This window comes from Megascapheus bottae, chromosome 31 (assembly GCF_031878675.1).
Source record: "Megascapheus bottae isolate mThoBot1 chromosome 31, mThoBot2.hap1, whole genome shotgun sequence".
Lineage (NCBI taxonomy): Eukaryota > Metazoa > Chordata > Mammalia > Rodentia > Geomyidae > Megascapheus > Megascapheus bottae.
This window is the reverse complement of record NC_143539.1, coordinates 562,428-589,433: the sequence shown is the minus strand read 5'-3', so window position 1 is coordinate 589,433 and position 27,006 is coordinate 562,428. Positions and strand designations below refer to the sequence as shown.

Genomic DNA, 27,006 nt, shown 5'->3' with positions numbered 1-27,006 from the left:
TAACTCTTTCACTCAAGATTCCTGCTGTACTACTTGAGCCACTCCTACATTCTGGCTTCTTTGGCAGTTCATTGGGTAAGAGTCTCCTGGACCTTCCTGCCTGGCTGGCCTCCTGAGTAGTTAGGATTGCTGGGGTGAGCCACCAGTTCCTCCACAATTCCAGGCCCTGGTGGCTCTCTCGCCTGTCATCCTAGTTGCTCAGGTGGCCACGATCTGAGGATCATGGTTCAAAGCCAGCCTGGACACTCAAGACTGAGACTCTCATCTCCAGTTCACCACCAGAAAACCAGAAGTGGGGCTGTGGCTCAAGGGTAGGGTGGTAGCCTTGAGGTGAAGAGCTCAGGGGCAGCGCCCAGGCCCAGCGTTCAAGCCCCACAACAACAAAATGAGATGTTCCGAGCTGCTTCCTTTGGGACAGGTGAGGCTGGAGTTCAGATGGGGAGCCCAGAAGTCCCTGTATCCTCGCCAGCCTCCTAGAGCAGGAGGAGGTTGGGGCCCGCTGTTTCTATTAGGAGCTGGTGGGGGCCCCCGCAGTGCGGGAGGAGCTGGCGCACACCTGGGGAGCAGCGCCGGTGCCTCCCCTCACCTGAGCCTCTGTCAGTGGCCAATGAGAAGCGAGCGTTGCGGGCCAATTCCAGGGCGGACCAGGCCTTTTATCCAGGGTCTCCACGGCCGCGCGTGGGCCCAGAGCTGGTAAGGAAGGCGTCTCCCTGGACAACGTGGCTTTTCGGTTTTTTGCCCTTCTAGAAAAGTCTAGCAGGCGCAATCAAGGAGGAAGAAAGGCTGCCTCAGGACCCGTGCGGCTGTGCCCTCTGCCTTGACACGGAGGTGAGAAGCCTCAAACTGCAGACTGGGGGCCTGGCACCTCCTCTCTTCACACCTGTGCAGAGGGGTGGGGGCTCTTGGAGATGGAGTTGGGGCCCTTCCTGGGGCGCTGACAGGAAGAGGTGGGTCTGACTTGTGGGAAGGAAGCCAACCCGGGGCCCTGTTGGGGGGAGGGAGGACGAGGGGAGGGGGGGAGCTGGGAGCCCGTTAAGGGGAGGGGGGGAGTCTGGAGCCCCGGAACTGTGGTGTTCTGGCCTCGGGGCAGGAGGGTGTGCTGGTGGGGTGGCCGGGGTCAGCTGCCAATCATGAGACGTGAGGACCCCCAGCCTGCAGAGGGGTTGGTCCTCAGCTGCACAGGCGACGCAGCTGCAGTGGCTGAGAGGGGGCTCACCTGGGCCTGCGGGGTGGTGTGGACAGCTCCCGGCCTCATCTGAGCGCAGCCACGGATTTGGCTGCACCTGACCACCGGAAGCCGTCTCCACGAAACTGTCTCCTCCCCCTCCTCCTCCAGCCCCTCCCCAGTCTCCCATCTGCCCAAGGTGGCTGTCCTGAAGCAGAAGCTGGGGTCCCCGCGGGGCTGAGGCCGGGGTCTCCAGAGGGCACAGTTGGTGCCCTGCACGGCTAAGGCCTCTCCCATCCACCCAGCGTGTGGCCGTGCCATCTGACGCCTTGCTCGTGGTGGACGGGCAGGGGTGGCGAGGACCCCACGACCCCCATCGGACCCCGCCACGCTGCCCTCCTCCTGCAGGCGCCTCCCAGTCCCCACTTTTGAAGACTTGGATCAGGATGGCAGAGCCATGTTCTTCTGATGTGGGCCTGGTGGGGTACCTGGCCAGGCTGACGGAGGACGAGTTCTGGAGGTTCAAGGAGCGGCTCAGGGATGAAGCCCAGAAGTTTCAGCTCGCGCCCATCCCGCAGTGTGCCGTGGAGAATGCTTCCAGAGAGGAGCTGGCGCGGTTACTGGCCCAGCACTACCCGGGGCGGCAGGCGTGGGTCGTGACCCTCGGCCTCCTCCTCCACCTCCACCGGAAGGACCTCTGGACAATGGCGCAGGAGGAGATGCAAAGTCAGTGGGGTCGGAGGGCGCGGGGCTCGCGGGCTCTTCCTGTCACAGAGGCCATCAAGCGTCTGCGTGGGCAGCGCCGTGGCCACCTCAGAGCCGCAGCAGACCAGGGCGGTCACTGCAGGCCCAGCCATGGCCCAGAGCGGCTTCTCTTTTTCTTCTTTTCTGTCCTTCATCCTCCCCCTCCCCCCCGCTTTGCCAGTCCTGGGCTTGAACATGGGGCCTGAGCACTGTCCTTGGGTTTTCTCAAGGCTGGAGCTCTACCCCTTGAGCCACAGCACCACTTCTGGGTTTTTCTGTGTCTGTGGAACTGAGAAATCGAACCCAGGGCTTCGTGTGTGCTAGGCGAGCCTGAGTCTCTTCTTCGCCAGGGTGCGTTCTAGAAGGTCATGTCTGGCCAGATCTCCTGAAATACACCGTACGCACTCGTCTCTCATTTTTCTTTTCTTGGCCAGGGTGCGGTCCCTGAGCTCTTGTGCTCACGGCTGGCGCTCTACCACTTTGTGCCACAGCTCCACTTCCATCTTTTTAATGGTGAACTGGTGAGAAGAGGCTCAGACTTTGCTGCCCTGGGCTGGCTTTGAACCTCGATTCTCAGCTCTCAGCCTCCGGGTAGCTGGGATCACAGGTGTGAGCCGTTGACACCGGCTGCCTCACCTTGCTCATTATCGTCCCTTCCTACCGCAGCCCCGTCATTCTCCTACAGACAGCAGATGAGGGAGCAGTTCCAGAAGCTGTGGGCCAGGGAGCTGTGCTTCCAGGTCCCGGATGAAGCCTTCTTCAGGAGGTCGGTGAGGCCTCAGCACACGGCTCTGTGCAGAACCTTCCCTCGTCCGGAGGCCGGAGCCGTCACCGCCGTCCTCAGGGGCCCGGAGGGCGTCGGGAAGACCATGCTTCTGAGGAAGCTGATGCTGGAATGGGCAGAGGGGTCCTTGTGGGAGAGCAGGTTCACGTTTGTGTTCTTCCTCGAGGTCTACGAGCTGAACTCGGTGCCGGAGGCCAGCCTGGCGGAGCTGGTCTCCAGGGCCTGGCCCAAGCCTCTCAATATCACCCGCCAGATGTTCTCCCAGCCCGAGAGAACCCTGTTCATCCTGGACGGCTTCGAGAGGCTCGGATTTGACCTGGAACTTGGGACCGACTTGTGCGCCAGCTGGGGTCAGAGGCAGCCAACCCCCGTTATCCTGAGCAGCTTGCTGCAGAAAAAGCTGCTCCCCAAGTCCTGTCTGCTGCTGGGGCTGCGGGGCACCCCGGAGATGACCCGCGTCCATTGCCTGCTGACGGACCCCAAGGTCGTCTCCCTCCCCTACTTCTCGGACTCTCTGCTGGGGTGCTACTTCACCCACTCCTTCCATCTCCCCCGACTCTCGGGCGCAGCCTTGGCCTTCGTGAAGTCCAGGCCGGACCTGTTAGACGTGTGCAAACGGCCCCTCTTCTGCTGGATGATCTGTAGCTGCTTGAGATGGCAGCTGGAGGCGAGGGAGGGCTTTGATGTGCCCACTTCCAACATCACTGCGTTCTACATTGCCTTCGTCACGAACGCACTCAAAGCCGGGCATCAGGAGCCCTCACAGGCCCACAACAGAGCCCGGCTCCGAAGCCTTTGCCTGCTGGCCGCGGAGGGAATGTGGACGCAGGCGTTTGTGTTCAGTCGTGGCGACCTGGCCCGGTCTGGGGTGTCCACGGCTGACAGCCTGCTGTGGCTGGGCCTCAATGTCCTCTGGCCCAGTGGAGAGCACTTCACCTTCAGGAACCTGGCCTTCCAGTCGTTCTGGGCCGCCATGTTCTATTTCTTCCACGAACCCACAGACGCCGCCGTCGGCAGCGTGGCCCAGCTGGTGTCGGCCGTGTTGAGGGACCGGCAGAGCCATTTGTTTCTGGAAGGAGCGTTTGTGTTCGGGCTGACGAATGAGGACACGAGGAGGGAGCTGGAGACTTGGGTTGGCTTCTCGCTGTCCAAGAACGTGAAGCCGGAGATCCTGCAAGGCGTGGCGTGTCTGCGGGAGTGTGGGCTCCAGGAGGCCGGCCCGGGCCTCCTGGAGCTCTTCCAAGACTTGATGGAAACTGAGGACAAGGCCTTTGTGCAAAGGGTCCTCGACCCCTTCGAAGACATGTGGCTGAGCATTCGCGAGATGGATCACTTCGTCGCGGCCACTGCCTGCATGGAGAGCTGCCGGAGGCTGAAGAGGCTTCGGCTGTGCATCCAGCAGATCTTCCAGCACCCCTCCGGGGAAGTGGTGGACTTCCGCAGCTTCCTCCAGGAGGACAGCAACAGGAACTTCCGAGGCCACCGAGGCAGAAGGGAGTGAGTGTGGCTGGAGCCTCCTGTCCCTGGCACCCCGGGCGATGGGGGGCACTCTGGGGGTTCCCGCCGTCCTGCCCTGTCAGCTCCGAGCACTGCCCCAGCTCTTGAGTGCACAGATGGAATGGGCTCCTCATGAAGAGAGGGGCGGGGCGGGTGGAATGCAGGAACGCACGAGGCGGGACCACTTGTCTGGAGACACAGCTTGTGATTGGTTCCAGCGAGAGCCATTTCCTCCACGCAGTTGCCCGAGCCCAAGTGCTGTTTTCTGAGTGTGTCACTACTGGGGCTTGAACTCGGGGTCTCGCACTCTTCCTGGGCTCTTCTAGCTCATGCCTGGAGCTCGACCTCTTGAGCCACACCTCCACCTCCAGCTCTTTGCTGACGAATCGGAGATGAGAGTCTCGTGGGCTCTTGGCTAGGATTCCTGGGCCTGGCTGGGGGTTCGCGTGCTGGCTCTTGTCCCGGTCTTTTGGTCATTCGGCTGCAGCCTGGCCTCTGTCTCCTGCAGGAATATGATTGAGTTTGTGAAGTTCTGCCAGGGGCTCTGGGGCATCCCGAGCCTGCAGAAGCTGGACCTGTACCGGTGTAAGATCAACGATGTGTACATGATAGCCATTTTCTCCACACTGGCTAAGTCCACGCGTGGCCTCCAAAGCTTGTGGTAAGTTTGACCTTGGCCTGCATAGACACCGGTTCCCGCCTTCCTCCCACTTCCCCCGGGAAAAGACGGGGCGGGAGGGGGGAGGTAGGGGAGGAGCATAAATGCAGGGCCGCTCTGTCAGACGAGGCCGGCAAGAGCAGAAGTTGGCACAGATGAATTTTTGGTGTGTTATACATGCATATTTTTGTTCCTAACGACAAAAACCTGTACACTTAGCTGTGACTGCCTGTGAGTCTGGTTTACGAGTGTGTGTGCGCGTGTGTGTGCGCGTGTGCTGCGCTTATTCCCTGACAATGTCCTAGACATACGTGATGGTCCTCACAACGTTTCTTGACCATGAAGAACCGGGACCGTGGAGAGGGACCGTGTCCCCCGATGTCACCGTGTCACGTGTGATGCCTTCTCTCATTGTCTGCAGGGGTAGCTTTATGCCCTTGGGAAATTACGGGTTGAGCGTTTATAAGGCTCTCCTCCGAGGGAGTCGCTTGAAGCAGGTAAACCTGTACGGCACTGGCTTTGAGGAGAGAGTCACACACCTGTGCGACACGCTGATGAAGCCAGGGAATGTCGTGGAGGACCTGATGTGAGTCACCTGGCCCCCGCCGCCTGTCTTCCCTGCCGTTGAGCCCCTCGAGCCCCTGGGACGCGGGGAGGCTGGGATGGGGTCTGAGCACCCTCCACCTCCCCTCCCCGCCCCCACCCTGACCCTGGGGGCCATCCCCCCCATCTGTCTCTTCCTTCCCTCTAAGCACCGCAGAACTGGAATGCCCTCCCTGCCCCCCTCCAGCATGAAAGTAAAAACACTCCAGTCCCCAGTGCACTGTCTGCTGCCCCAGGCACAGTGACTGTGCCGACAGAGCCATTTCTCTCTTTCACTTATGAACTAGGGGATTCCAGGAACATTTTTTTTTCTTGCTGATCCTGGGGCTTGAACCGAGGGCCGGGGCACTGTTTTGGGGCTTTTTCAAGGTTAACAGTCTACCATTGGCGCCACAGCACCATTTCTGACTTTTTCTGTGTACATGGTACCTAGGAATCGAATCCAGGTCTTCGTGCATGCTAGGCAAGCACTCCACCACTAGACCACGCTCCCGGCCAAGGATCCCATATTTTTACCAGTAGTAACACCAGGGAAATCATTCTGGTAGCAATGAACAAAATGAACTCGTTAAACACAGCATGAGTGTGTAAATCCCCTTTCTTCCTGCAGTAACTTAGCCCTGCAAATGTTATGGACTTGCACCTTCTGTGAATGACCTCTATGGAACCTCAGGCCATACACAAGGTCATGTGGGTTGATGTGGATCACATTTCTTATTTGTTGAGGGGCAGGGGTACTGGCAGAGAATCATTTGTTCTCATGCCTGGCCCTTCACCCTGGCCCTAGAGACATCTCAGAGTCCTTGGAATTTCCTGGGGCGATGGTGGTGACCTTTCCACTGGCGCTGGTCCCGAGGCTTGAACTTGGGGCCGAGGTGCCTCCCCTTAGGTGCTCCTACCCAAGGCTGATACTCTACCACTTGAGCCAAAGCTCTGCTCCTGGCTTTGTTGCTGGTTGATTGGAGATACCCAACTCCTTCAAAGTCACTTGTGACTTGAGTTCTTGCAGCAGCAAACGTGTCAGCGTGCAGCGTCCACCTACAGGACTGAGCCCCGGGACTCAGGACCCTTCTGGGACCTGGACCCAGGGGCCCTTCCATCTGTCTGTCCATACTGTCACAGTTGTACCTTAATAGACTGAGTGAGTGCATTGCAGGTCTGTAATCTGAGCTAGTCGGCTGATCAGAAGCACAAGCCCATCTTGGGGCCTGTTGCTGACGTCCGGGGGCGCATGCAGAGGCGCTCGGCTCTGTCAGTGGGGTGCAGTGAACTCCTGGAGGATGGCAGGCTTATGCCCGCCCCTTCATGTCACCGGAGCGCTCCATGCAGGGTGCTGTGTGTTTCTGTCTGTGCTTTCAAACAACCTGGCACACCTATCCGGGGTTGGCAGGAGTCTGGATGAGAACACAGGGCACAATGTGGTCAGTGGGCAAGCTTGTCTCCCATGACCTTGACTGACCTTGACGGGCAGTCCCCCGCTGTGGCTTGTCTCCGTGCAGGCTGGGGAAGTGCGCCATCCTCACAAAGCACTGCAGTGACTTCAGCTCCGTCATCAAGTACGCACGGCTGAAGCGCCTGTCCTTGGTAGAAAATCCCATCGGGAACCGAGGGGTGTTGCACCTCTGTGAAGGCCTGAAGGACCCCAACTGCATCCTGGAGGTCCTCATGTGAGTGCCCGGAGGTGAGGGGAGTGCATGGAGGTGATCTCAGTTCCCTGCACAGGGCTCTGCTCAAGAAACGCAGCCAGCTGCTGGCTGGGAAGAAAAACAGCTGCCGCTTCTCCAGTCAGGAGCAGGGAGCCTGCAGTGGAACGAGCAAACGCTAAGGACAGGCAGCCTGGAAGCTCAGCTGGTTGAAGACAGAGAGCCCCAGGGTGTAGAAGGCCGGGAGATGTGGCAGGCGTCAAGGAGAAATGAGATGGGAAGACAGACCTTGTTGGCTATTGCACAATTGTTGTTTTTTTTTAATTTGACCTTTATATGGCTCATTGAATTTAAGTGTAATCAATGGCTGATATTTGAGCTACACAGATTTTTTGATTGGTTGTGGGCTTACACTGTCTCTGAGCCTCCTTACGCTCAAGGCTAGAGCTCTACCACTTGTCCACAGAGCCATTCTGGCTTTTCTATGTATGTGGTACCAAGGAATCAAACCGAGTGCTTTGTGCGTGCTAGGCGAGCACACACACTCCTGGCCCTAACTTTTTTTTTCTTTCTTTTTTTTTTTTTTGCCAGTCCTGGTTTTGAGCTCAGGGCCTGAGCACTGTCCTTGGACTTTCTCAAGGCTAGAGCTCTACCACTTGAGCCTCAGCACCACTTCCGGCTTTTTTCTATGTATGTGGTACCGAGGAATCGAACCCAGGTCTTCGTGCTTGCTAGGCAAGCACTCTACCACTAGGCCAAACTCCCAGCCATTCCTTTTTTTTCTTTTTGCATCAGTTGTGGGGCTTAATCTCAGCCTGGGCACTCTCCCTGAGTCCCCGAGGCATCCTGTGCTCAAGGCTAGCATTCTGCCAATGTGAGCTGCAGCACTACTTCTGTTTTTTTTTTTTCTGGTGGTGGTTCATGGAAGATAAGAGTCTTGTGGGGACTTTGCTGCTCGGGCTGGCTTTGAACTGTGGTCCTCAGATCTTAGTCTCCTGAGTCGCTGGGATGACAGGTGAGAGCCACTATGCCCAGCACAGCAGCACTGGCTTTAAGAGTTCTTTGAAATATCTCAAGGAGCGCTGGGAGTGTGGCCTAGTGGTAGAGCGCTTGCCTAGCATGCATGAAGACCGGATTTGATTCCTGGACACCCCTTACATAGATAAAAGCCGGAAGTGGTGCTGAGGCTCCAGTGGTGGAGCTCTAGCCTTGAGAAAGCCCAAGGACAGTGCTCAGGCCCTGAGTTCAAGCCCAGGACTGGCAAAAAAACCCAAAAAACCAAGAAATGTCTCAAGGACCACTTTCAAACAATGGCGGTCATGACCCACAGAGGAGTGGCTGGGCCCTGGAGGCAGGCGTGATCCACAGAGGCGTCCTCCTTCCTGGAGAGCTGGTGCCTCGGGAATCGAGCCTCCACCAGGAGGCTGGCTGCTGAGTGTGCAAAAAAAAATTCTTAACCTGGAAGAGGCTGTCTGTGGGAGAGTGCGCAGAGACTTCTTCCCTTACCAGCAAAAAGCGGATGAAAATCATCTCATTGATCCAGATGAAGAGCCGCTCTCCTTGTTCTTTTGCCAGTCCCGCTGCTTGAGCTCGGGGCCTGGCGCTGTCTTGGGTTTTCTCAAGGCTAGAGCTCTACCTCTTGAGCCACAGCACCACTTCCCATTTGTTTTTCTGTGTATGTGGTAAGCAAGGAATCAAACCCGGGGCTTCGTGCATGGTAGGCGGCTACTCCACCACCAGGCCACACTCGGGGCACCAAGTAAAGAGGTTTTAACCTGACCTGAAAACTCAAGACTCTAGGAAGGGGGGCCCCACCCAAAGGAAGGAGTAGGGTTGCCTTGCCCTGGTCTGTTCTTCCTCTCAGCTGCCCTGGAGAGGTTGAGCAGGTAACAGAACAGAGGTGTGTGTGTGTGTGTGGTTGCAGGTTGTCATACTGCTGTCTCTCCTACAACGCTTGTGCCTACATAGCCCAAGCCCTTCAGGTCAACCGGACTCTGTCTATCCTTGACATGGGGTCCAACTTCTTGGAGGATGCTGGAGCCGTGGCTCTGTGTCGAGCCTTGAAACGCCCTGACTGCAGCCTGCAGGAGCTCTGGTAGGGGGTGTGGGGCCTCCCGCAGGGGGACCCCCAGGAATGGGGGCCACGTCCCCTCCAGCACACAAGGTCACGGGCACAGGCGCTGTCCACACCCCGTGCCAGCCTGCTCACGCTCTGAGCGCCCACTTGGGTCTCAGCCTTGACTTTGACCTGTCTGCTGTGTACAGATCCCACGTCTGTGGCAGGTGCCCTAACAGCACAAACACACGGAGACTCGGATCTCAGCATTGCACCCTCCCTGCCTCTCTTCACTCCACCCCTTCCTTCTTGAGAGCAACAGTGGGGCGCCACGAGCAGCTTAGCGGGACTTCTCCATCTCCTCCCCAGAACGGAGCAGCTGCGAGGCTGACCCGCTCGTGTCTCTGCTGTCCCCAGGCTGATGGGTTGCTACTTCACCTCTGACTGCTGCCAAGGCTTCTCCACGGCCATTATCTCCAATAACAACCTGAAGACCCTGAAACTCGGGCACAACAAAATCCAGGATTCTGGTGTGAAGGTGCTGTGCCAGGCTCTGCAGCACCCAGACTGCAGCCTGCAGAGGCTGGGGTGAGTTGCAGCCCGCATGGCTGCCCGAGGGGGTCAGCCATGGCTGGTGGGCTGGGAAACCTGCCTGCCTGACAGACTCCTTCATTCTGTACCACAAAGCCAGGCACTGTTGGCCTCTGGGCCAGGCCCAAAGGCCTTGTGGCAGGGCCTATGATGAGGCCGGTCAGCAGCCCGGCCACCGTCTTCAAGATGCTGTCCTGTCCCTCCGGTCTAGAGTCGGGGGTCTGCTCCAGGGCGTGGGAGTGGCCCAGGACAGCTGTCTGTGTGCTGTATCCCTGTCTAGGTTGGACATGTGTCAGCTTACCTCCGACTGCTGTGAAGACCTTGCCTCGGCTCTCAAGGGCTGCCGGTCGCTCAGGAGCCTGAACCTGGACTGGGTAGCCTTCGACCATGCTGGAGTGGAGGTGCTGTGCAAAGCGCTCAGCCACCAGGACTGTGCCCTGGAGCTGCTGGGGTGAGCGCGGTGCTGGGGTGGTGTGGGGAGCCACTGTGCTCTGTGAAAGTTGAAGGCAGATCGTCCTCACTGCCTACCCATCAGATGCCAGGCAACACTGCCAGTCCCAGATCCTACCCACACTACCCAGCAGGCACAGCGGGGGAGCCCCTGGCGGGCAGGCGGGCAGGGGCGGGGCAGGTGTAAACCGCACATGCGCTGGGCGCTGAGCTGGAGAAACAGAATCTTTGTCTGTGTCCCAGCCTGGACAAAGCTATCCACGATGAGCAGTCTCAGGAGCTTCTGGAGGCGGCCGAGCAGCGGGTGCCCCCGCTGACCATCGCCCACCACCCCTGGCTCCAGGAGGAGCTCCAGCTGAGGGGGGTTCCCAAGCTCGGACAGGCGTGAGCTCCTCCCCACCTCGTCCTTCTCCAGTGTGCGCCTCAGTGGGCAGCAGCCTAGGTTGCTGCGGAGCCCGCCATGGTGCCCTGCCCCTGCTGCCCCCGCTGTCCCCCACACTGTCCGGACAAATACATTAAAGGAGTGTTGAGCATGGTAGGATGGTTTTTCTTGATGCCTGTGTTCCGGGTGTTGTTTCCCACCTGCCGTGGGTGGTCTTGGGGTTCGTGTCCACAGGGTGTCAGTATAACCCAGCTTTCCACGGGAAGGACAACTAGCACAGTGTGGAACATCGGAAGCACGCACGCCAGCGTTCCCAGTGGAACATCTGGAAAGGTCCAAGCCCAGCGCACACTCAGCTGGAGCCTCGCTTCACCCAGGAGGTGAAGACTGGACAGAGGGCGGCGTGAGCTGCTCTGCACGAGACACAGGGCGGCAACATTGTCACGAGGGAACACTCGGGTCTGGCTCCATCCACTGTAGTCCCAGCCCAGGCTCCAGCCTGCTCTTCAGTTTAGTGTCACTATTGGTCATGTAAAGGCAGCTTTCTGTGCCGCGTGCGCGCGTGTCCGTCCTCCAGGAGCCTGGCCCTCACGCTAACGCCTGAGCAGCAGCTACCCTGAGGCCCACGCACTCCTCCCTGCCCCATGAGGACACGCCCCTGAAACCACTCCCACAGGCTGCGTCCCTCCAGAACCGTGCCCGCTGCACAACCGAGGAAACGCAAGAACGACCACTAAACCAAGGGTCAGACCTCAGGAAGACCGCGGACAACCAGAGACGACCGAGGCGGCACACGGGGGCAACGCCCCTTCAGCGGGGTGGGAAGGAAAGGCGGCAGCCAGCCAGCCAGCCAACGGCACAGCGGCGAGGGAGGGGCAGGCCAGCCCCTCCCTACAGCCCGACCTCGTCGCTGTGCGCACGCCCAGCTTAGGGCTTGAAAGTAGCAATGGTAAGAAACTCACCTGTGATTAGGAAATTTAAAAAGAGCACACAAAACATCCGGCCACCCGCGTGCGTGTGATACACATATCTCCAGTTACGTCATGGTGTTGTTTTTGTTTACAGGTTCACATAACTAGTACATTATACTTTAGTCCCTAATTATGTTTACGTGCAACACACCTGATTATAATAATAAATGTACTATTAACTAAAACACAAATACAGTTTAATTTTAATTTCCAGTCAGTTTACAGCTGAGCTTTTAAAAAAGTCCAGTAAACTCCAGGTACATTCAGGAAAGATCTTAGCCACATATTCATTTAGGCATTATTTTTCCTTTCGTTAGTCATGGGGTTTGAACTCAGGGTCTGGGTGCTGCCTTGAGTTCGTTTTGCTCTACCACTTTGAGCTACAGCACCACTTCTGGTTTTCTGGTGGTTAAATGGAGGTTGAGTCTCGACATTCCTGCCCGGGCTGGCTTTGAACCGCAATCCTCAGATCTCAGCTTCCTGAGTAGCTAGGATTACAGGTGTGAGCCACCAACACCTGGCTCAGGCATTTTTTTATTTGCATACTTTTGTTATGCAAGAGATTTCATTTTATTGCTCAAAAAACCCTTATCCACACATATTCTACTGTACATGAATCAGTGCTCATAACTCTGTTTTCCACAGGTCAAGCATGTAAGTGCACCTGAACCTTTTTCAGGCCCCAGAGGATTCTGGGTGCCTGGCACCTCTTCAGGGAGTTTTCATGGGCCTTGGGCCTGGGGTGGCTGCAGCACGGCCCCTCCCCCACTTCATGGCAGACAAAAGTACTTGTGCTTATTGGCTTGGGAGTCAGATGTCAAATTGTATTTTTGCTTTCTTGGAAGCAGGGTCACTCACGGCCTGACATCTGTCATGAGGTCACGAAGGCTCAGGTCCTGTTTTTCTCCTCAGAGCTTTCACTGTCAGCCCAGTGCCACTCCCCAGAGCAGGGGTGATCGCCTGCTGGCAGCCACAGTGAAGGGAAGCTCTGTAAACTCCTTGCATCCTGTTTTTTTATACAAGACGCATTGTGAATGAGATGACCTTGAACCAGGCAGTTCTTGACAGGCAGTGGCCACCTAATTCCTGCAGTGTTCCACTGGAGGTCTTGATGGCAGTCCACGCTGGCAAAGAAGTGACGGGTAGCCACTGTCACACGCAATTTCTGAAGCACACACCATCAGTCACGCCATGGAAGTTGTCCATCTCATCATAAACAGTCTGATTCCCTACATGTACAACCAATCAGCTATGTGAAAGGCCAAGATTAAAGTGGGAGGTTTCTGCTTTATTGATGCAGAAACCTGAGCTACGTGACCAGTAAGTGGCTTGGAGGCCGGAAGCCATACAAGTCCCACATGAGACCACAGCATGCATGACAAAGCTAAGCCTACTCTGAGCCTCCAGGCTGGCCAGCTCCGAGTCCCGCTGGCCTCTCTGGGGTTCTGAAGTTAACAGCAGCCCACTGTTGCCTTGTGGGTCTGGAGAGCAGAGGCGCCACGGAAAGTCAGCCAGCTGCCACTCTGCAGGCTGGCTCCTGGCAGTGGCTTCTGGAAGACAGCGCCCAGCACGTCAGCCTCACCCCACGCCAGAAGCCATGCCAGGTGAGTGGACCCCAGGCACTGGTGTGAACCTGCAGACATGGCCATCCCTTCTGTATGGTGCTGTTCCAGGTGGGGCTTTCTGTGGTAGTGGGGAGAGAGGGACGTGGAGGTCGGTCAGCGCAAGCCGGGGCTCCCGTCCTGCCGCAGTGGTGGGCCTCTCCAGCGGCCCTGCCTGCGCAGTGAGGGGAGTTCTGAGTGGAATCCGACACTGTTCACACACTCAGCTTCTGCTCACCGTGTCATTTCCAGTGAGGAACCCATGCCCTGCCCTCCACCCCCGTGGACCTCTCCCCTGGTGTGAGCCTGTCCGTAACGAGTAAGCTCCATGGTTGGTCACAACAGCCATGCTTACAAGTTTCCTCTTCTGCCTGGTGCTCTACCACTCCATCCACACTTCCACTTCCGGCTTTTTCTGGTGAATGCGAGATAAGAGCCCCACACGTCTTTCTGCCCAGGCTGGCTTTGAACCACGCTCCTCAGCACTCCTCGTCTTGAGTAGCCAGGACTGCAGGCGGGAGCTGCCAGCACCGGGCCTTATGGGTTTGCTCTGTTGCTTTAGGGGTGGTGAACAATACTGGGTTCATACCAGAAGGGTCTGTCACACCCGCTGCGTCTGTACGGCGTCTCTCCCTCGTGACCTCTGGCGCCCCGGGCCAGCGTCTTCCCCAGGTTTCTGCAGTCATAGGAACCTTCCTTCAGGTGTGCCCGCTGGTGCTCGGCGAGGTTGCTGCCCCTCTTGTAGGACTTGCCGCAGTCGGCGCACACGTAGGGGCGCTCGCCGGTGTGCACGCGCTGGTGCACGGTGAGGTCGTAGCCCCGCTTGAAGGAGCGCCCGCACTCGCCGCACTCGTAGGGCCGCTCCACGTTGTGCACCCGCTGGTGCACGGAGAGGACGCTCCTCTCCTTGAAGGCCTTCCCGCAGACGCGGCACTGGTAGGGCCGCTCCCCGGTGTGAATGCGCTGGTGCACGGTGAGGACGCTCCTCTCCTTGAAGGCCTTCCCGCAGTCGGCGCACACGTAGGGCCGCTCCCCGGTGTGGCCCCGCTGGTGCACGATGAGGCCGTTCCGGAGCTTGAAGGACTTCCCGCACTGGCCACAGGCGTAGGGCCGCTCCCCGGTGTGCCCCCGCTGGTGCACGGTCAGCTCCCCGCCCCGCTTGAACGCCTTCCCGCAGTACGGGCACACGTAGGGCCGCTCCCCGGTGTGCACGCGCTGGTGCACGATCAGGTCCCCGCCGCGCTTGAAGGACTTGCCGCAGTCCCCGCACACGTACGGGCGCTCGCCCGTGTGCACGCGCTGGTGCACGGTGAGGGCGTAGCCGTCCTTGAAGCACTTCCCGCACTCGGGGCAGCCGTAGGGCCGCTCCCCCGTGTGGATGCGCTGGTGCACGGACAGGGCCGCCCGGCGCGGGAAGCACTTCCCGCACTCGCGGCAGCCGTAGGGCCGCTCCCCCGTGTGGACGCGCTCGTGTATGTACAGAGCCGCCCTGCGCTTGAACCGCTTCCCACACTGGCCGCACTCGTGCACCCGCTCACCAGGGTGGACCGCCTGGAACGGCACAAGTGAGTACTGCGTGTGGAACGGTCTCTCACACACGCCGTGCTCGTAAAGCTGTGCACCGGGATACGCGCTCAGGCTGTGGAAAGCGGCATTTTCATGGCCGGAAGCTTCCGTCCATGGAAAGAAGTCGTAGTAACCTCTCCCGTCGTGAAACGCCGCCCAAAGTGGGGCGTTGTGGGGGCTCTCACAACTGGGGGTGACCGGGGGCTGCAGGAAGTGAGAAAACACAGACAGGTTCTTCCAGAGGTCCTCGAACCAGAACCGCTGCCCCACCACCAGGCAGTCGGAGCTTTCCTGGTGCACAGGTGCCTCCACAGCCCACGCCGCCGACTCCGCCGCCCGCCCGAGGTCTGAGGGCCGAGGCTCGGCCTCACACGCCTCCGGCGGACATGGCCTCGGCACCGGAGGGAGAGCCAGGCACAAAATGTCTTTTAAGACGAGGACACAGACGCTGCAGGACTGCGTCTTCTGGGTGGGTGGACACACCCGTGCGCTGGTCACCTGTGACTTTCCACCCACAGACTCAGGGCCCACAGGTGACTCCTGACCGTCTACTCCATGCCCACAACCTAAACCAGAGAAATGACAGTGAGACAGTGAAACACGTGCACCCTGTGGCCGGGGAGTCTGCAGGGTTTTCTTGGTGCTGAGTTCAATCCCAGCGAGCTCCTCAACAACCTGCACTGCAGGATTATTCTGGAGATCAAAGTGTGGCGCCACAGAGCTGGCCTCTGCGGTCCTGAGAATCTGGGCAATGCCACGCAAAGGGCTCGAGGGTGAGCCAGAGCACGGGAAGAGACGCAGGGTCTGCACCTCCTCCCTCGGGAACGGCCGAGGTGACATGGCCAGGCTGCTGGCATCTTCTCCAGAGCCGGGCACTGCAGGAAGGAGCGCTTGGGCCCACACCTACAGCAGCTGCACTGCACTTGCAAACGTGTCATGAGGTTTAAGGCCCGTGGGGAGCGCGTCAGCGTGGAGGATGCTGCAGAGGCTGAGGGGATGCACTCGTGACTCCTCGACGGGCAGGGGCAGGGGCAGACAGGTATGGCAGCACTGGCCCTAGAAACACTAAGGACACGGGATAGATTCCTGGGCTGACAAATGGCACCCATCCCCCGGCCTTCAGGGCAGGCGGGGCTGAGAACAGCTTCCCATGCCTTTCCTGCTAAGTGGCCAGGGCTCTCCTCACCCTCTAGGCCAAGTGTCATACAACTTCCTGCAGAGTTGGTGCTGGCAGTCATTACAGCATCTGGCATTAGGGCCCCTTCGGGCAGAATATGTAGCCGCACTCACAGCACACATGCCAAGAACGAGATGTTAGCAGGGCCACCAACCAGCAGTGGAGAGGGCACGGTTGCCTCTGGGGAGAGGAGGGTGACCAGAGACCAGTAGGGGTGGCCATCTTACCTACAGAGGTCACCAGGGCAAAGGTCTCCAGCATCACACTGAGGTACAGGCGCCTCTGAGCTTCATTAAGGAACCCCCACTCCTCTGGGGAGAAGGAAAAGACCACGTCCTCAAAGGTCGCACAGGCTGGCCATGGCTGGAAGACAATACCCCACGGTCAGCTTCTCTCCAGGATCCCAGGTCCAGAGGCCCGCCCGCATCCTGGGAGAGGTCAGGCTCCACTTCCACCCGCAGCATTAACGGGATGGTCAGCGGAGAGAACACTTCGTCTGGCACTGGCTGGCACAGCTGTCTCCATGCTTGCCAGAGGTTAGAGCTCCCCCACCCCCACCCGTGTGTGTGTAACCTGGCTGTAACATGTCTCCTTACCGTTCACCTTTGGGTTCCCAAAAGCAAGGCCACCATCTCCCAGGCTCTGTCTGATCTGGGCGCACACCACATCTTTCACACCTCCACATCTATTTCCACCTCCCGCTCCCCTCTCGGCCAACACTACCCAGAATGTGGGTGCAGATGTAGTGGACAGTGACACCGCCAAGGGTCGCCTTGGCTGGCTGTTCCTTTGCATCGACCTTTGTCGAGGGCTGTGTGTGGACTCCAGGAGGCCCGGCTCTGACTGGTAATGGTGACTAGGTGTGCCTGACCAGGCTCCAGCCCTGCGCCCCTCACAGGTGAGCCCCCTCCCAAAGACTGCATGCTTCTGCTCTCATCTGTCCTCCTGAAGCTCCTCAGATGTCTCAAGGGTGACGTGGAATTTTGGAGTGAGCAAAAGCAGTCTGCAGGGCTCTGGGCTGGGGAGATCTGCACAGGTCTGCCTCCTCTGGGGGGCCGGGACAGGACACCTGCACCCCGGGTCTGAGGGAGAGAGAGGACCTGCACAGGCATGAGTTCTCTTTGGACAGGTATGGGGCCGGGGAGCCACACCTGCACAGGCCTGGGTTCCTCTCATGTGGGACGCTGGGTAGGGGGAAGCCTGCACAGGCCTGCCTGGGACTTGAGAGTGAGGGGACCCACACATTCCTGGTTCCTGTGGTCTGGGGGGAGGCGTAAGGGAACCCACACAGGTTGGGTCTTCTGTGGGTCTGGGCTGAGGGAACCCACACAGGTCCTAGTACTCCTTGTGTGGGTTTGAGGGAACCCACGCAGGCCGGGTCCTCGCGTGGGTCTGGGGGTGAGGAGCCCGCGCAGGCCGGGTCCTCCCGTGGGCCCGGGGGTGAGGAGCCCGCGCAGGCCGGGTCCTCGCGTGGGTCTGGGGGTGAGGAGCCCGCGCAGGCCGGGTCCTCCCGTGGGCCCGGGGGTGAGGAGCCCGCGCAGGCCGGGTCCTCGCGTGGGTCTGGGGGTGAGGAGCCCGCGCAGGCCGGGTCCTCGCGTGGGTCTGGGGGTGAGGAGCCCGCGCAGGCCGGGTCCTCGCGTGGGTCTGGGGGTGAGGAGCCCGCGCAGGCCGGGTCCTCGCGTGGGTCTGGGGGTGAGGAGCCCGCGAGGGCCGGGTTCTCCTAGCGGAGGTCGGCGCCCTCCGCGCGTGCCCAGCCGCGGTCCCCACGCCCGCCCTCGACGTCACAGCCCGGCTCCGCCGCCCGGCGCGGACGCTCCCCGAGGCCGGCAGGGGACTCCGGCCTCGCCCGCTCGCTCGGGGGAGGCCCGGAGGCCGGGACGCTCACCTGAGCCGCGTCCCCTGGCGCCGCCATTAGTTCGCGGGCCCGGCGGGGCTCAGACGTCAGTGGGTCTCCGTCCCTCCGAGCCCCGCTTCCCGCCTCCCGCCCGCCTCAGGTAAACCGGGATCCCCCCCCCCTTAGACCCGCACGCTGAACAGGCAAACACGCGCTGCCGGAAGTCCCGCCCTAGCGCCGTGCTGCCAAGCAGGAAATGAGTCTGCTCCAAACGCCGATTGGCCTTGCGTCCTTCCTGCGGGAACAGGGCATGCTGGGTAATGTAGTTCCCGCAGCCCCAGGCCGCAGTGGGTGGGCGGGATCTGGACTGGAGGATGCCCGGCAGCACCCGCCGTGCTGCGCATGCGCGCGCGGCCTCTTCCCGCCGGGCTCCCTGCCAGGTTCCCGGGGTCCCCCTCCCGCCTGCCTGGGGTGGCAGCACGGCCTTGACTCTTCCCTTGAAGGGTTGTCTAGTTCCTGTCCCCCCTTTTTCTTCTTGTTGACTGGTGCATTTCCTCCTCGGTCTTCAGCATTTCCCGTGAGTTTTTTTCATCACTTTCTTTTAAAACCGTTTAGTGGTGGTGCAGGTGATCGCTGAGACAGAGGGCCTGCGGGGACCGTGTCACGCTCTCCCAGTCCCCCGCCCCTCTGCACCCACATCTTTTAAAATTAAAGACGTGTTTTTGTTTTCTTGCCTCAGGGCCTGAGCACCGTCCCGGGCTTCTCACGGCTGGGGCTCCACCCCGGTCCCAGCCTTCCCACGACGCGCACGGGGATTCACGGTGGGCGAGGTGGAGAAGGCGGGCTCATCAGACACGGAAACAGCGAGCAGAGGCGCGGCGTCCGCTCAGAGCATCCTCCCGATCACCTCCCGATCACCTCCCGATCACCTCCGGATCACGTCACGCCGGCGTGGCCCCTCCGCGGGCGCCTGGCCGGCCTCCCTTCCCACGCCGCCGTCCGCCCGGGGCCCGCGCACCCCCTGGCCCCTGGCACGTCGAGAACCCAGCCCCGGTCCTGCAGGGGTCCCAGGGCAGACGCTTCCCGCGCGCAGACTGGGAAGCCATCGCGACGCGCCCTTCTGCGGCGTCTCCAGGAGCAGAGCAGGAGGGAGGACGGCACGGGAAGGGGGCTCTGCCATGGCGCCGCTCCTCGGGAGACCCAGGCGGGCCCGGAAGGCGGCCACGTCCACCCGGAGAACTCCCCGCCCTCCCCGCGAGGCTCCACCGAGGCCCGGCAGCGGACTCCGCGCCAGGTCGGGGAAGCAGGAAGTCCCGCCCACCGTGCTGGCATTTACCGGGACGTGACACGGCTCTGGACGCTCATTGGCTCCCGGTCTTCCCGTGGGTCGCAGTGCCTTCTGGGTAACGTAGTTCCCTCGGCTCCTGGGCGGAGGCGAGCCATGGCAGCTGGCATCCCGCGCAGGGAAGGTCAGGGGCACAGACACAGCCGGGATCCTGCGCAGGGAAGGTCAGGGGCACAGACACAGCTGGCACCCCGCGCAGGAAATGTCAGGGGCACAGACACAGCCGGGATCCCGCGCAGGGAAGGTCAGGGGCACAGACACAGCCGGGATCCCGCGCAGGGAAGGTCAGGGGCACAGACACAGCCCGCATCCCGCGCAGGAAATGTCAGGGGCACAGACACAGCCGGCATCCCGCGCAGGGAAGGTCAGGGGCACAGACACAGCCGGCATCCCGCGCAGGGAAGGTCAGGGGCACAGACACAGCCGGGATCCCGCGCAGGGAAGGCCAGGGGCACAGACACAGCTGGGATCCCGCGCAGGGAAGGTCAGGGGCACAGACACAGCCGGGATCCCGCGCAGGGAAGGTCAGGGGCACAGACACAGCCGGGATCCCGCGCAGGGAAGGCCAGGGGCACAGACACAGCTGGGATCCCGCGCAGGGAAGGTCAGGGGCACAGACACAGCCGCCTCATCGTCACTCAGCGCGGGCGAGCTCAACACAGCCGGCGGAAGACAGTCTACGCTGGAGTTGTCTGCCACTGTCACCGCCTCACCTTCCCCATGGAAGCTGCGTGTCTTGAGATGTTCTTTGTCACCGCCAACCTCTGAAAGCTCCACCCGCAGACGGGACCTGGACGTTTCTGCCCTGGGGATGAACTTGTGTACGGGGAGGTCACTGCATGCAGCGAGGTGACTTCATAGAGAGGCCCAGACCCCAAAGAATCGGGGGTCAGAAGAGCCCTGGCATGGATTTTCTTTCTTCATTGTTAAAAGGTGCTCATTCCTCACCGCGGGGAATCAGATCGGTTGGTGAACTGCCACATTTATCAACTCACTAGACTTTCTTAGAAGTTTTGTTCACCCATCTTTCATGTACTCATCCATTTTGAACCAGATCTTAACACTAGGACATTGTTATTACTGTTTCTACCACATAAATTAACTAGATCCTTACCTGTTAAAATATCAGTGCCTCAGGGGCCAGGAGTTTGGCCTTAGTGGTAGAGTGCTTGCCTAGCATGCACAAAGAGCTGGGTTTGCTTCCTCAGTACCACATACATAGAAAAAAGCCGGAGTAGTGCTGTGGCGCAAGTGGTAGAGCTCTAGCCTTGAGAAAACCCATGGAGAGTGCTCAGGCCCTGAGCCCAACCCCAGGACTGGAAAAAAAAAAAAAAAAAAAAAAACAAAAACAACAGTGCCTTTGTCTCAATGCAGTTAGTTGTAATCACGAAGGATGTGGATCCTCTGAAATACAGGCATTCAGTTCCAATGTGTCACTGCCATGGAATATGGTATGCTAACAGTATGACCAGACCAAGTCTTGTAGGCTGACGCCGGGTTCAGGAGCCCCACCCTGACCCCGGTATCTGCACCCTCAGGTAGTTGGTTTGCTTTACATGTGTAACGTCCTCCCTTGGGCCTGTTGTACAGGAAGGGGACCCTGAACCAGTGTTTGCTCTTAAAAGGGCTTGGAAGTCATTGCCATTGGTTGTGAGACATGGGGTGAACTGGAGCTATTCAGAGGTGCTGCAGAGGGGAAGAAATATCGCCCACAGTTCAGGTGAGCTCTCATCCCATGGGCATGGATCTTGTAGATCTTAAGTTGGTCCTGGGAAGTTCTGTGGGTTGTTGTTGTTGTTGTTGTTGTTTTTGTTTTGGTCATGGGGCTTGAACTCTGGCTTGGGCGCTGTCCCTGAGCTCCTCAGCTCAAGGCGACTGCTCTGCCTCTGGGCCTGGGTGCTGCCCCGAACTCTTCAGCTCAAGGCTACCACCTGCCCTTGAACCACAGCCCCACTTCACGTGGAGAAGAGCCTCTCTTGGAGAGATAAGAGTCTCTTGGCTTTACATTGCCCAGGCTGGCTTTGAACCTTGATCCTCAGATTTATTTTAGCCTCCTGAGTAGCTAGGATTACAGGCGTGAGCTACCAGCTGTAATGAAGTCCAGTGTTTTTTAAGTTTACTTTATTCTTTTTTTTTTTTTTTTTTTTTTGCCAGTTCAGGGCCTGAGCACTGTCCTTGGACTTTCTCAAGGCTTAGCACTCTACCATTTGAGCCTCAGCACCACTTCCGGCTTTTTTTTTTCTATGTATGTGGTACCAAGGAATCGAACCTGGGTCTTCATGCATGCTAGGCAAGCACTCTACCACTAGGCCAAACTCCTGGACCCCTACTTTACTTTTATAAAGGCGATGTACAGAGGGAGTACAATTACGTGAGTCAGGTAAAAGTACATTTCATTTCATACATTGCCTTGTTTTCTCCCTCTCTCCCAGTACCTCCCATCTCCACGAGTCCTTTGGTCCTTCATCAGTGTCCAGTGAGGTCCACTGCTGCATTTTTATCACCCCTTTTCCCTCAAGTTCTGTACCCTTCTCTTCCAACCTCCCAAAGGTATACACATGTATACATCATAAATAATTAAAAAATAAAAAATAAGAGATCTTATTTCCATATCTTGAAGTTCATTTTGAGGTATATATTATTTTATATAAATATGAAGAGGCACATAGACATTGCACCTTTTTGTTTCTGAAGAGTATCCTCTTTCGGTCTCACTATGTGTATCTAGAACCCTGTGTAATTTATCAGATACCAGAGTCTTTTAGATCTAAGTTCCCCCTATCGGAGATCACATGGGCTCTTTGAGTTTGGCTTACCTCACTTCACGTGATTTGTTGTCGTGCCATCCATTTCTCTCCAAATGACAGTTTATTCTTTCTAACGGCTGTGGAAAGTTCCATGACATGTAGGTCTCACATTTTTTGGTTTTACTCATCTATTGTGGGGCATCTGGGCTGCTTCCATATCTTGGCTTCTGTGAAGTGGGGCAGCGGGCATGGCTGTGAGATATCCTCGTCATCTCCCGCTCTCGATGCTCAGGGCAGATGGTGTGGCTGGGTCATAGGGAAGATCTAGGTTTAGTTTGTTTGTTTGCTTTTTTGTTTGGTCATGGGTCTTGAACTCGGCCTGGGTGCTGTCCCTGAGCTCCTCAGCTTAAGGCTACCGCCCTACCCCTTGAGCCACAGTGCCACTTCTGGGTTTTTTTAGTGGCTAATTGGAGAGTCTCATGGACTTTAGTGCCTGGGCTGGCTTTGAACTGTGATCCTCAGATCTCAGCCTCCCGAGTAGCTAGGAGCCACCACAGCCAGCTTATGTTTAGAATTTTAGGAATCTCCAAGCCGTTTTCCAGAGTGGTTGTACTAGTTTACATTCCCACAGTGCAATAGGGTTTCGCTTTGCATGCCTTCCCGCCAACATTTGCTGTTGTCGTGACTCACAGCGTTGGCCAGTCTAACTGCGGAGAGATGGAGTCAGCGTTATTTTGATGTTTCATTTCCCTTCATGGCCAGGGATGCTGTGCATTTCCTCCTGGGATTCCTTGCTATTCCTCCCTCTTCTTCTGAGAAGTCTCTCCTTCGCGGCCTTGCCCTCTGTGTTCTCCTTCTGCGGGTCATGGGGCTGCAAGCCACATCAGCCTACAAGTCAAACAAACTGCCTTCTGCAGGACTGACTGCAGAGCGGGGCATGGACCAGCCACAGGACAGCAGGGAGGACCCCAGGGAGGAGCACAGGGGTGGAGCTGCAGAGCCGCTCCTCAGAGCTCCCCAGAGGGCCGGGTGCAGGAGCCCAGGCTGGCCTCCATCTCTGGAGAGGGCCCGAGGCCGGGATGCTCACCTCAGTCACTGGAGCCGATGGCCGGGCAGGCCCTGGGCGCTGCCGTCCCTGTCTTGGCTCCAATCACCACAGACGCAGTAGGACACCGGGTGTGGCTTCCTCCCCTCCGCAGAGCGTTCATGGCAGCGTCTTCAAGAAAGACTTGGAGAAGGACACCCGAGGGGCAGGGTGACGTTAGCGCTGTGGCCCAGCCATGGCCGCCTGGCCCCTGACCTTGACCGGGACCCCTTCCAGCTCCCCCTCACCACGCAGCTGTTCGTCTCGAATGCCACATTTATCGGCCCCAGGGGCTGGGCCAGTGGATCCATCATTGGGGTCCCGTACAGACACGATAAGCGACAGCGGCAAAGCCGCACATCCAGCCACCGTCGCGGAGGCTCCCCAGAGACCGGGGCGGCCTACACCGTCCTGATGCTGGCGTGGCCTCCGTCCTCTCCTACGTCGCTGCGTCTGCCTTCATGACTTATGTCACTGCTTATATGAGTTCTACATTCAGCCTGTGGGGATGAGCGTGTCTTACATTTTGAACGGGTGTTTTCCTCCTGTCTCCCCTGAAATTCTCCTCCTTCGTGACCCAAGAACGCCGACTTTCAGCTTTTGAGTGGCTAACCCTCCGTGTATACCAGACACGTGGAGGTAGCCAGCCAGAGTATGGATATTTTAATAAAAACCATCCATCAGCTCAGAAGGTCAATTCCATTCCCAAGGCCTCCCGGAGGGTTCTGCCTCTCAGGAGCCCAGAAACAAATATCTCCAACATGAGTGGAGATCCAAGCCTCCCTCTACCGAGAAGGGTGAGGATATCCTTCCTTCAGGAGCAACCCAAACGTTTCCACATTTGTCTCACACTTGTGCCTTCCGAAAGTGTGTACAAAATTCAGGTCAAGGGTTTGGCCTAGTGGTAGAGTGCCTATCTAGCATGCACAGAGACTGGGGTTTGATTCCTTGGTATACAGGAAAAGCCAGAAGTGGTGCTGTGGCTCAAGTGGTAGAGCGCTAGCCTTGAAAAAGCCCAAGCACAGTGCTCAGGCCTTGAGCACTGGCAAAAAAATAAGAAGTCAGAGTTTGGAAGGTGACGTATGGTTCCTATGGTAGGAGCCCCCAGTTCAAGCCCCAGAACTGCCCAGAAAAGGGAGGAAGGAAGGAAGTCAAAGTTTAAGGTAATGGATTGGCTGGTTATTCTAATTGACCACTACTCCATGTATGGGCATCAGAATGCCACCTTGTACCTCACAAACATCTCTGTATACCATGGCCTATCAAAGCCTCAAGAGGTTATACTACATTTATACTCAATATACTCCTCTGGGAGTCTGTAAGGAACCTCCTTTCTTGGGCAAATGTATCACTAGGAAGATATATTTTAATTTTAATTTTAATATGTTCTATATCCTAATTATCCAAACTATTGCCACCAACTCAGAAAAACAGAGCAAGGGGTCTTTTATTTTCCATGGGACTATACCCAACTACTCAGATAGCAGAGGGTGCCCTCATCTCTCACTCAACAGGTTGTTTTTGTTTTTTTGCCAGTCCTGCACCTGAACTCAGGGCCTGGGCACTGTCCTTGGGCTTTCTCAAGGCTAGAACTCTACCACTTGAGCCTCAGCACCACTTCTGGCTTTTTCCATGTATGTGGTACCGAGGAATCGAACCCGGGTCTTTGTGCATGCCAGGCAAGCACTTCACCGCTAGGTCCTCAACAGGGTCTTTAAAGGCCAGGAATCTCACATAGGAGGTGTATATGTGCAAGAATGTAGACAAGCCAAAATTTGTGAGTTGACAATTATGGATAAGTAAATACTGATCACAGTGATAAATGTTGCAGCCATTACAGATAGTAAACCTAGAGACTGTAGATAAATAAATAATGAGGGCTTACCTAAACAAATAATAAGTCTAGGGATTAAGGATAAACAAATAATGGGTGCTTACATAAACACATTCTAAACTGAGGATTACAAATAAACAATGAATGCTTACTGGGGAACCATGAAGATCAAAGTTCACATTCCATAGTAATCCTCCCCATAGATTTATCAGGGAGGAACAAAGTTTTTATCCCAGATAACTTTCACATTCTGTAAGTGAGAATCTAACCCCTTCTTGATCAATTCATCCCAGATAATTTTCTGGTCCGTTCTCAAGGATTTAACGGCTTTGTATCATGTTACCTTTGTTTTCTGTTTTCGTCAGTCTCTGGCCTTGACCTCCGGGCCTACGTGCTGTCTCTGAGCTCTTCCTCTCAAGGTTAGTGCTCTTTCTCTTGAGGCACAGCACTACTTTCTCATCTGTTCCCTCTTGGCCCATCTGCTTTTGTCTTTCACAGCCACTTGGCTGGCCTGTGAATTGCTGGCCCTCCAAATGAAACAAAGATCGTGACCAGGCGTCCTCCATTATGTGATGCATAATGCAAGGAGCCGTGGTTCAGTGGGGCTAAATGAACACAAGGCATCTTGGCTTTCCTCATCTAGCCAGATATTTGTAATTTAAGGAATGGCTGGTCTCTCCTCTGAGGCCTGGGCACTGCGTGGACTATCTTCCTCAAAATATCACCAAGTATCAGGATGTCAGGAACTCAATTATCCTACCTGTGTCTCTGGCATCCGGCTAGGAGCCCAGATGGCTGTGACTCCATTATTTAGAGTAATTTTCTTATAGAATGTATCTCACTCCCCCAGGTTATTACAAATATGCTAACTGTATTCAGGTAATTCCAATAAATGCACTCTTTTTCTTAAAAAAAAAAAAAGAAAGTATTGGGTTTTGGTTTTAAGGAATCCACGCCAATCCCAAGCCCCTGTAAGCCCTGTGCTCGCCGTCCACACCCAACCCGCCTCTTCCGGCGGCGACTCTGGCTTGTTTGTCTAGGGTTGGGTCTGTGACTTCTTAAACCTGCCCCGAGCTCCACTGATGCTGAGTATCAGTGTCCTGAGGGGACAAACGCTGGGCTGGGTTGACAGCACGTGGTCTGCACACAGCAGCTGGGAGCTGGGAGAAATGATGGCAGTCCCCCAAATGCCAGCACCTGGCAACAGACAGCCTGAAGTTAAGGAGCAGTAGAAGGCAGGCCCAGGAACCAGGGTGCTGCCGCCATTCCCCAGGCTCCCCAAACTGAGGTCACGTGCTCTTGAGTATATCGATGCAATCTGAACAGGGCTGCCATCCTCATTCTGGACACCGCCCACAGAACAGGAAGAGCCCTGAGGCCCTGGGGACGTGTGGCTCCTTAAGGAAAATGGCTTAAGTTCAAGTCCAAGGGCCAACACACACACACACAGAAAATTTAAGTTTACAAACCATAAAGTAATCCTTATTAATTTTATTAAATGCAAAACATGGTGAGCAAACAGTCTTTATAGGTGAAAGAAAACTGCAAACAATAACCTGGGAGGGGTGGGTATAGATGAGTAGCCAGGCCACTCTATTGGAAGATGCCAAATGCTTCCCACCGGGGAAAAAGGAACACCAGAAAACAGGGGTGGGAATGTGGCTTCATGGTAGAGCATTCATGAGGCCCTGGCGTGACTGCTCAGAACCACATAAACAAAGTAATAGCCAGGGGCTGGTGGCCCACGCCTGTCATCCTCGCTACTCAGGAGGCTGAGATCCGAGGATCAGGTTTTGAAGCCAGACTGGGCAGAAAAGGCTACGAGACTTGTATCTCCAGTTAGCTACTCATAAAAGTGGCCCTGTGGCTCAAGTGGTAGAGCACTAGCTGTGAGCACAAAGAGGCTCAGGGATAGAACCCAGGCCCCAAGACCACCAGAAAAAGGAAAGAAACACAATTAAAACAATGAAAATCAATTCCACAAGACGGGGGAGGGAGGGAAGCCCGGCGCAGTGGCTAGGCCTGTAATCCTAGCGACTCAGGAGGCTGAGATCTGAGGATCACAGTTCAAAGCCAGCCCAGGCACTCAAGTCCGAGAGACTCATCTCCAATTAACTACTAGAAAATGGGAAGTGGGGCTGTGGCTTAAGGGCAGGGCAGTAGCCTTGAGCTGAAGAGCTCAGCGACAGCGCCCAGGCCCAGAGTTCAAGCCCCATGACCCACAAAAAAAAAAAAAAAAGGCTTGTGAAAAGGAGAAAAACCCACTCAATTGTA

At 57.1% G+C, this 27,006-nt stretch overlaps 2 protein-coding genes across 2 annotated transcripts; one reads left to right on the top strand and one right to left on the bottom strand.

The window, feature by feature from the left end:
* The first annotated feature begins 1,611 nt into the window (after positions 1-1,611).
* Nlrp9 (NLR family pyrin domain containing 9) lies at positions 1,612-10,709 on the top strand. The gene is made up of 10 exons (XM_090321934.1): positions 1,612-1,891; positions 2,576-4,190; positions 4,409-4,445; positions 4,610-4,851; positions 5,270-5,434; positions 6,951-7,118; positions 9,019-9,189; positions 9,568-9,738; positions 10,022-10,192; positions 10,435-10,709. Exons 1-10 carry the CDS (start codon positions 1,612-1,614, stop codon positions 10,577-10,579), a joined length of 3,165 nt encoding a protein of 1,054 aa, XP_090178060.1. The 3' UTR covers positions 10,580-10,709.
* A 2,790-nt stretch (positions 10,710-13,499) lies between these two features.
* On the bottom strand, positions 13,500-17,852 carry Znf71 (zinc finger protein 71). Its single transcript, XM_090322935.1, has 3 exons — positions 17,774-17,852; positions 16,116-16,251; positions 13,500-15,277 (listed from the first exon to the last, which is right to left on the bottom strand). Exons 1-3 carry the CDS (start codon positions 17,798-17,800, stop codon positions 13,704-13,706), a joined length of 1,737 nt encoding a protein of 578 aa, XP_090179061.1. The 5' UTR covers positions 17,801-17,852; the 3' UTR covers positions 13,500-13,703.
* Between the last annotated feature and the right edge of the window lie 9,154 nt (positions 17,853-27,006).

Bases quoted from the DNA above. Each gene is read 5' to 3' on its own strand.
- Nlrp9 (XM_090321934.1), top strand. From the start codon at position 1,612: ATGGCAGAGCCATGTTCTTCTGATGTGGGCCTGGTGGGGTACCTGGCC. The intron at 5,435-6,950 runs GTGAGTCACCTG...GTCTCCGTGCAG, and splicing joins AATGTCGTGGAGGACCTGAT to GCTGGGGAAGTGCGCCATCC. The intron at 10,193-10,434 runs GTGAGCGCGGTG...TCTGTGTCCCAG, and splicing joins TGTGCCCTGGAGCTGCTGGG to CCTGGACAAAGCTATCCACG.
- Znf71 (XM_090322935.1), bottom strand. From the start codon at position 17,800: ATGGCGGCGCCAGGGGACGCGGCTCAG. The intron at 16,252-17,773 runs GTGAGCGTCCCG...ATTGTCTTCCAG, and splicing joins CGCCAGGGGACGCGGCTCAG to CCATGGCCAGCCTGTGCGAC. The intron at 15,278-16,115 runs GTAAGATGGCCA...TCTCTGGTTTAG, and splicing joins TGCCCTGGTGACCTCTGTAG to GTTGTGGGCATGGAGTAGAC.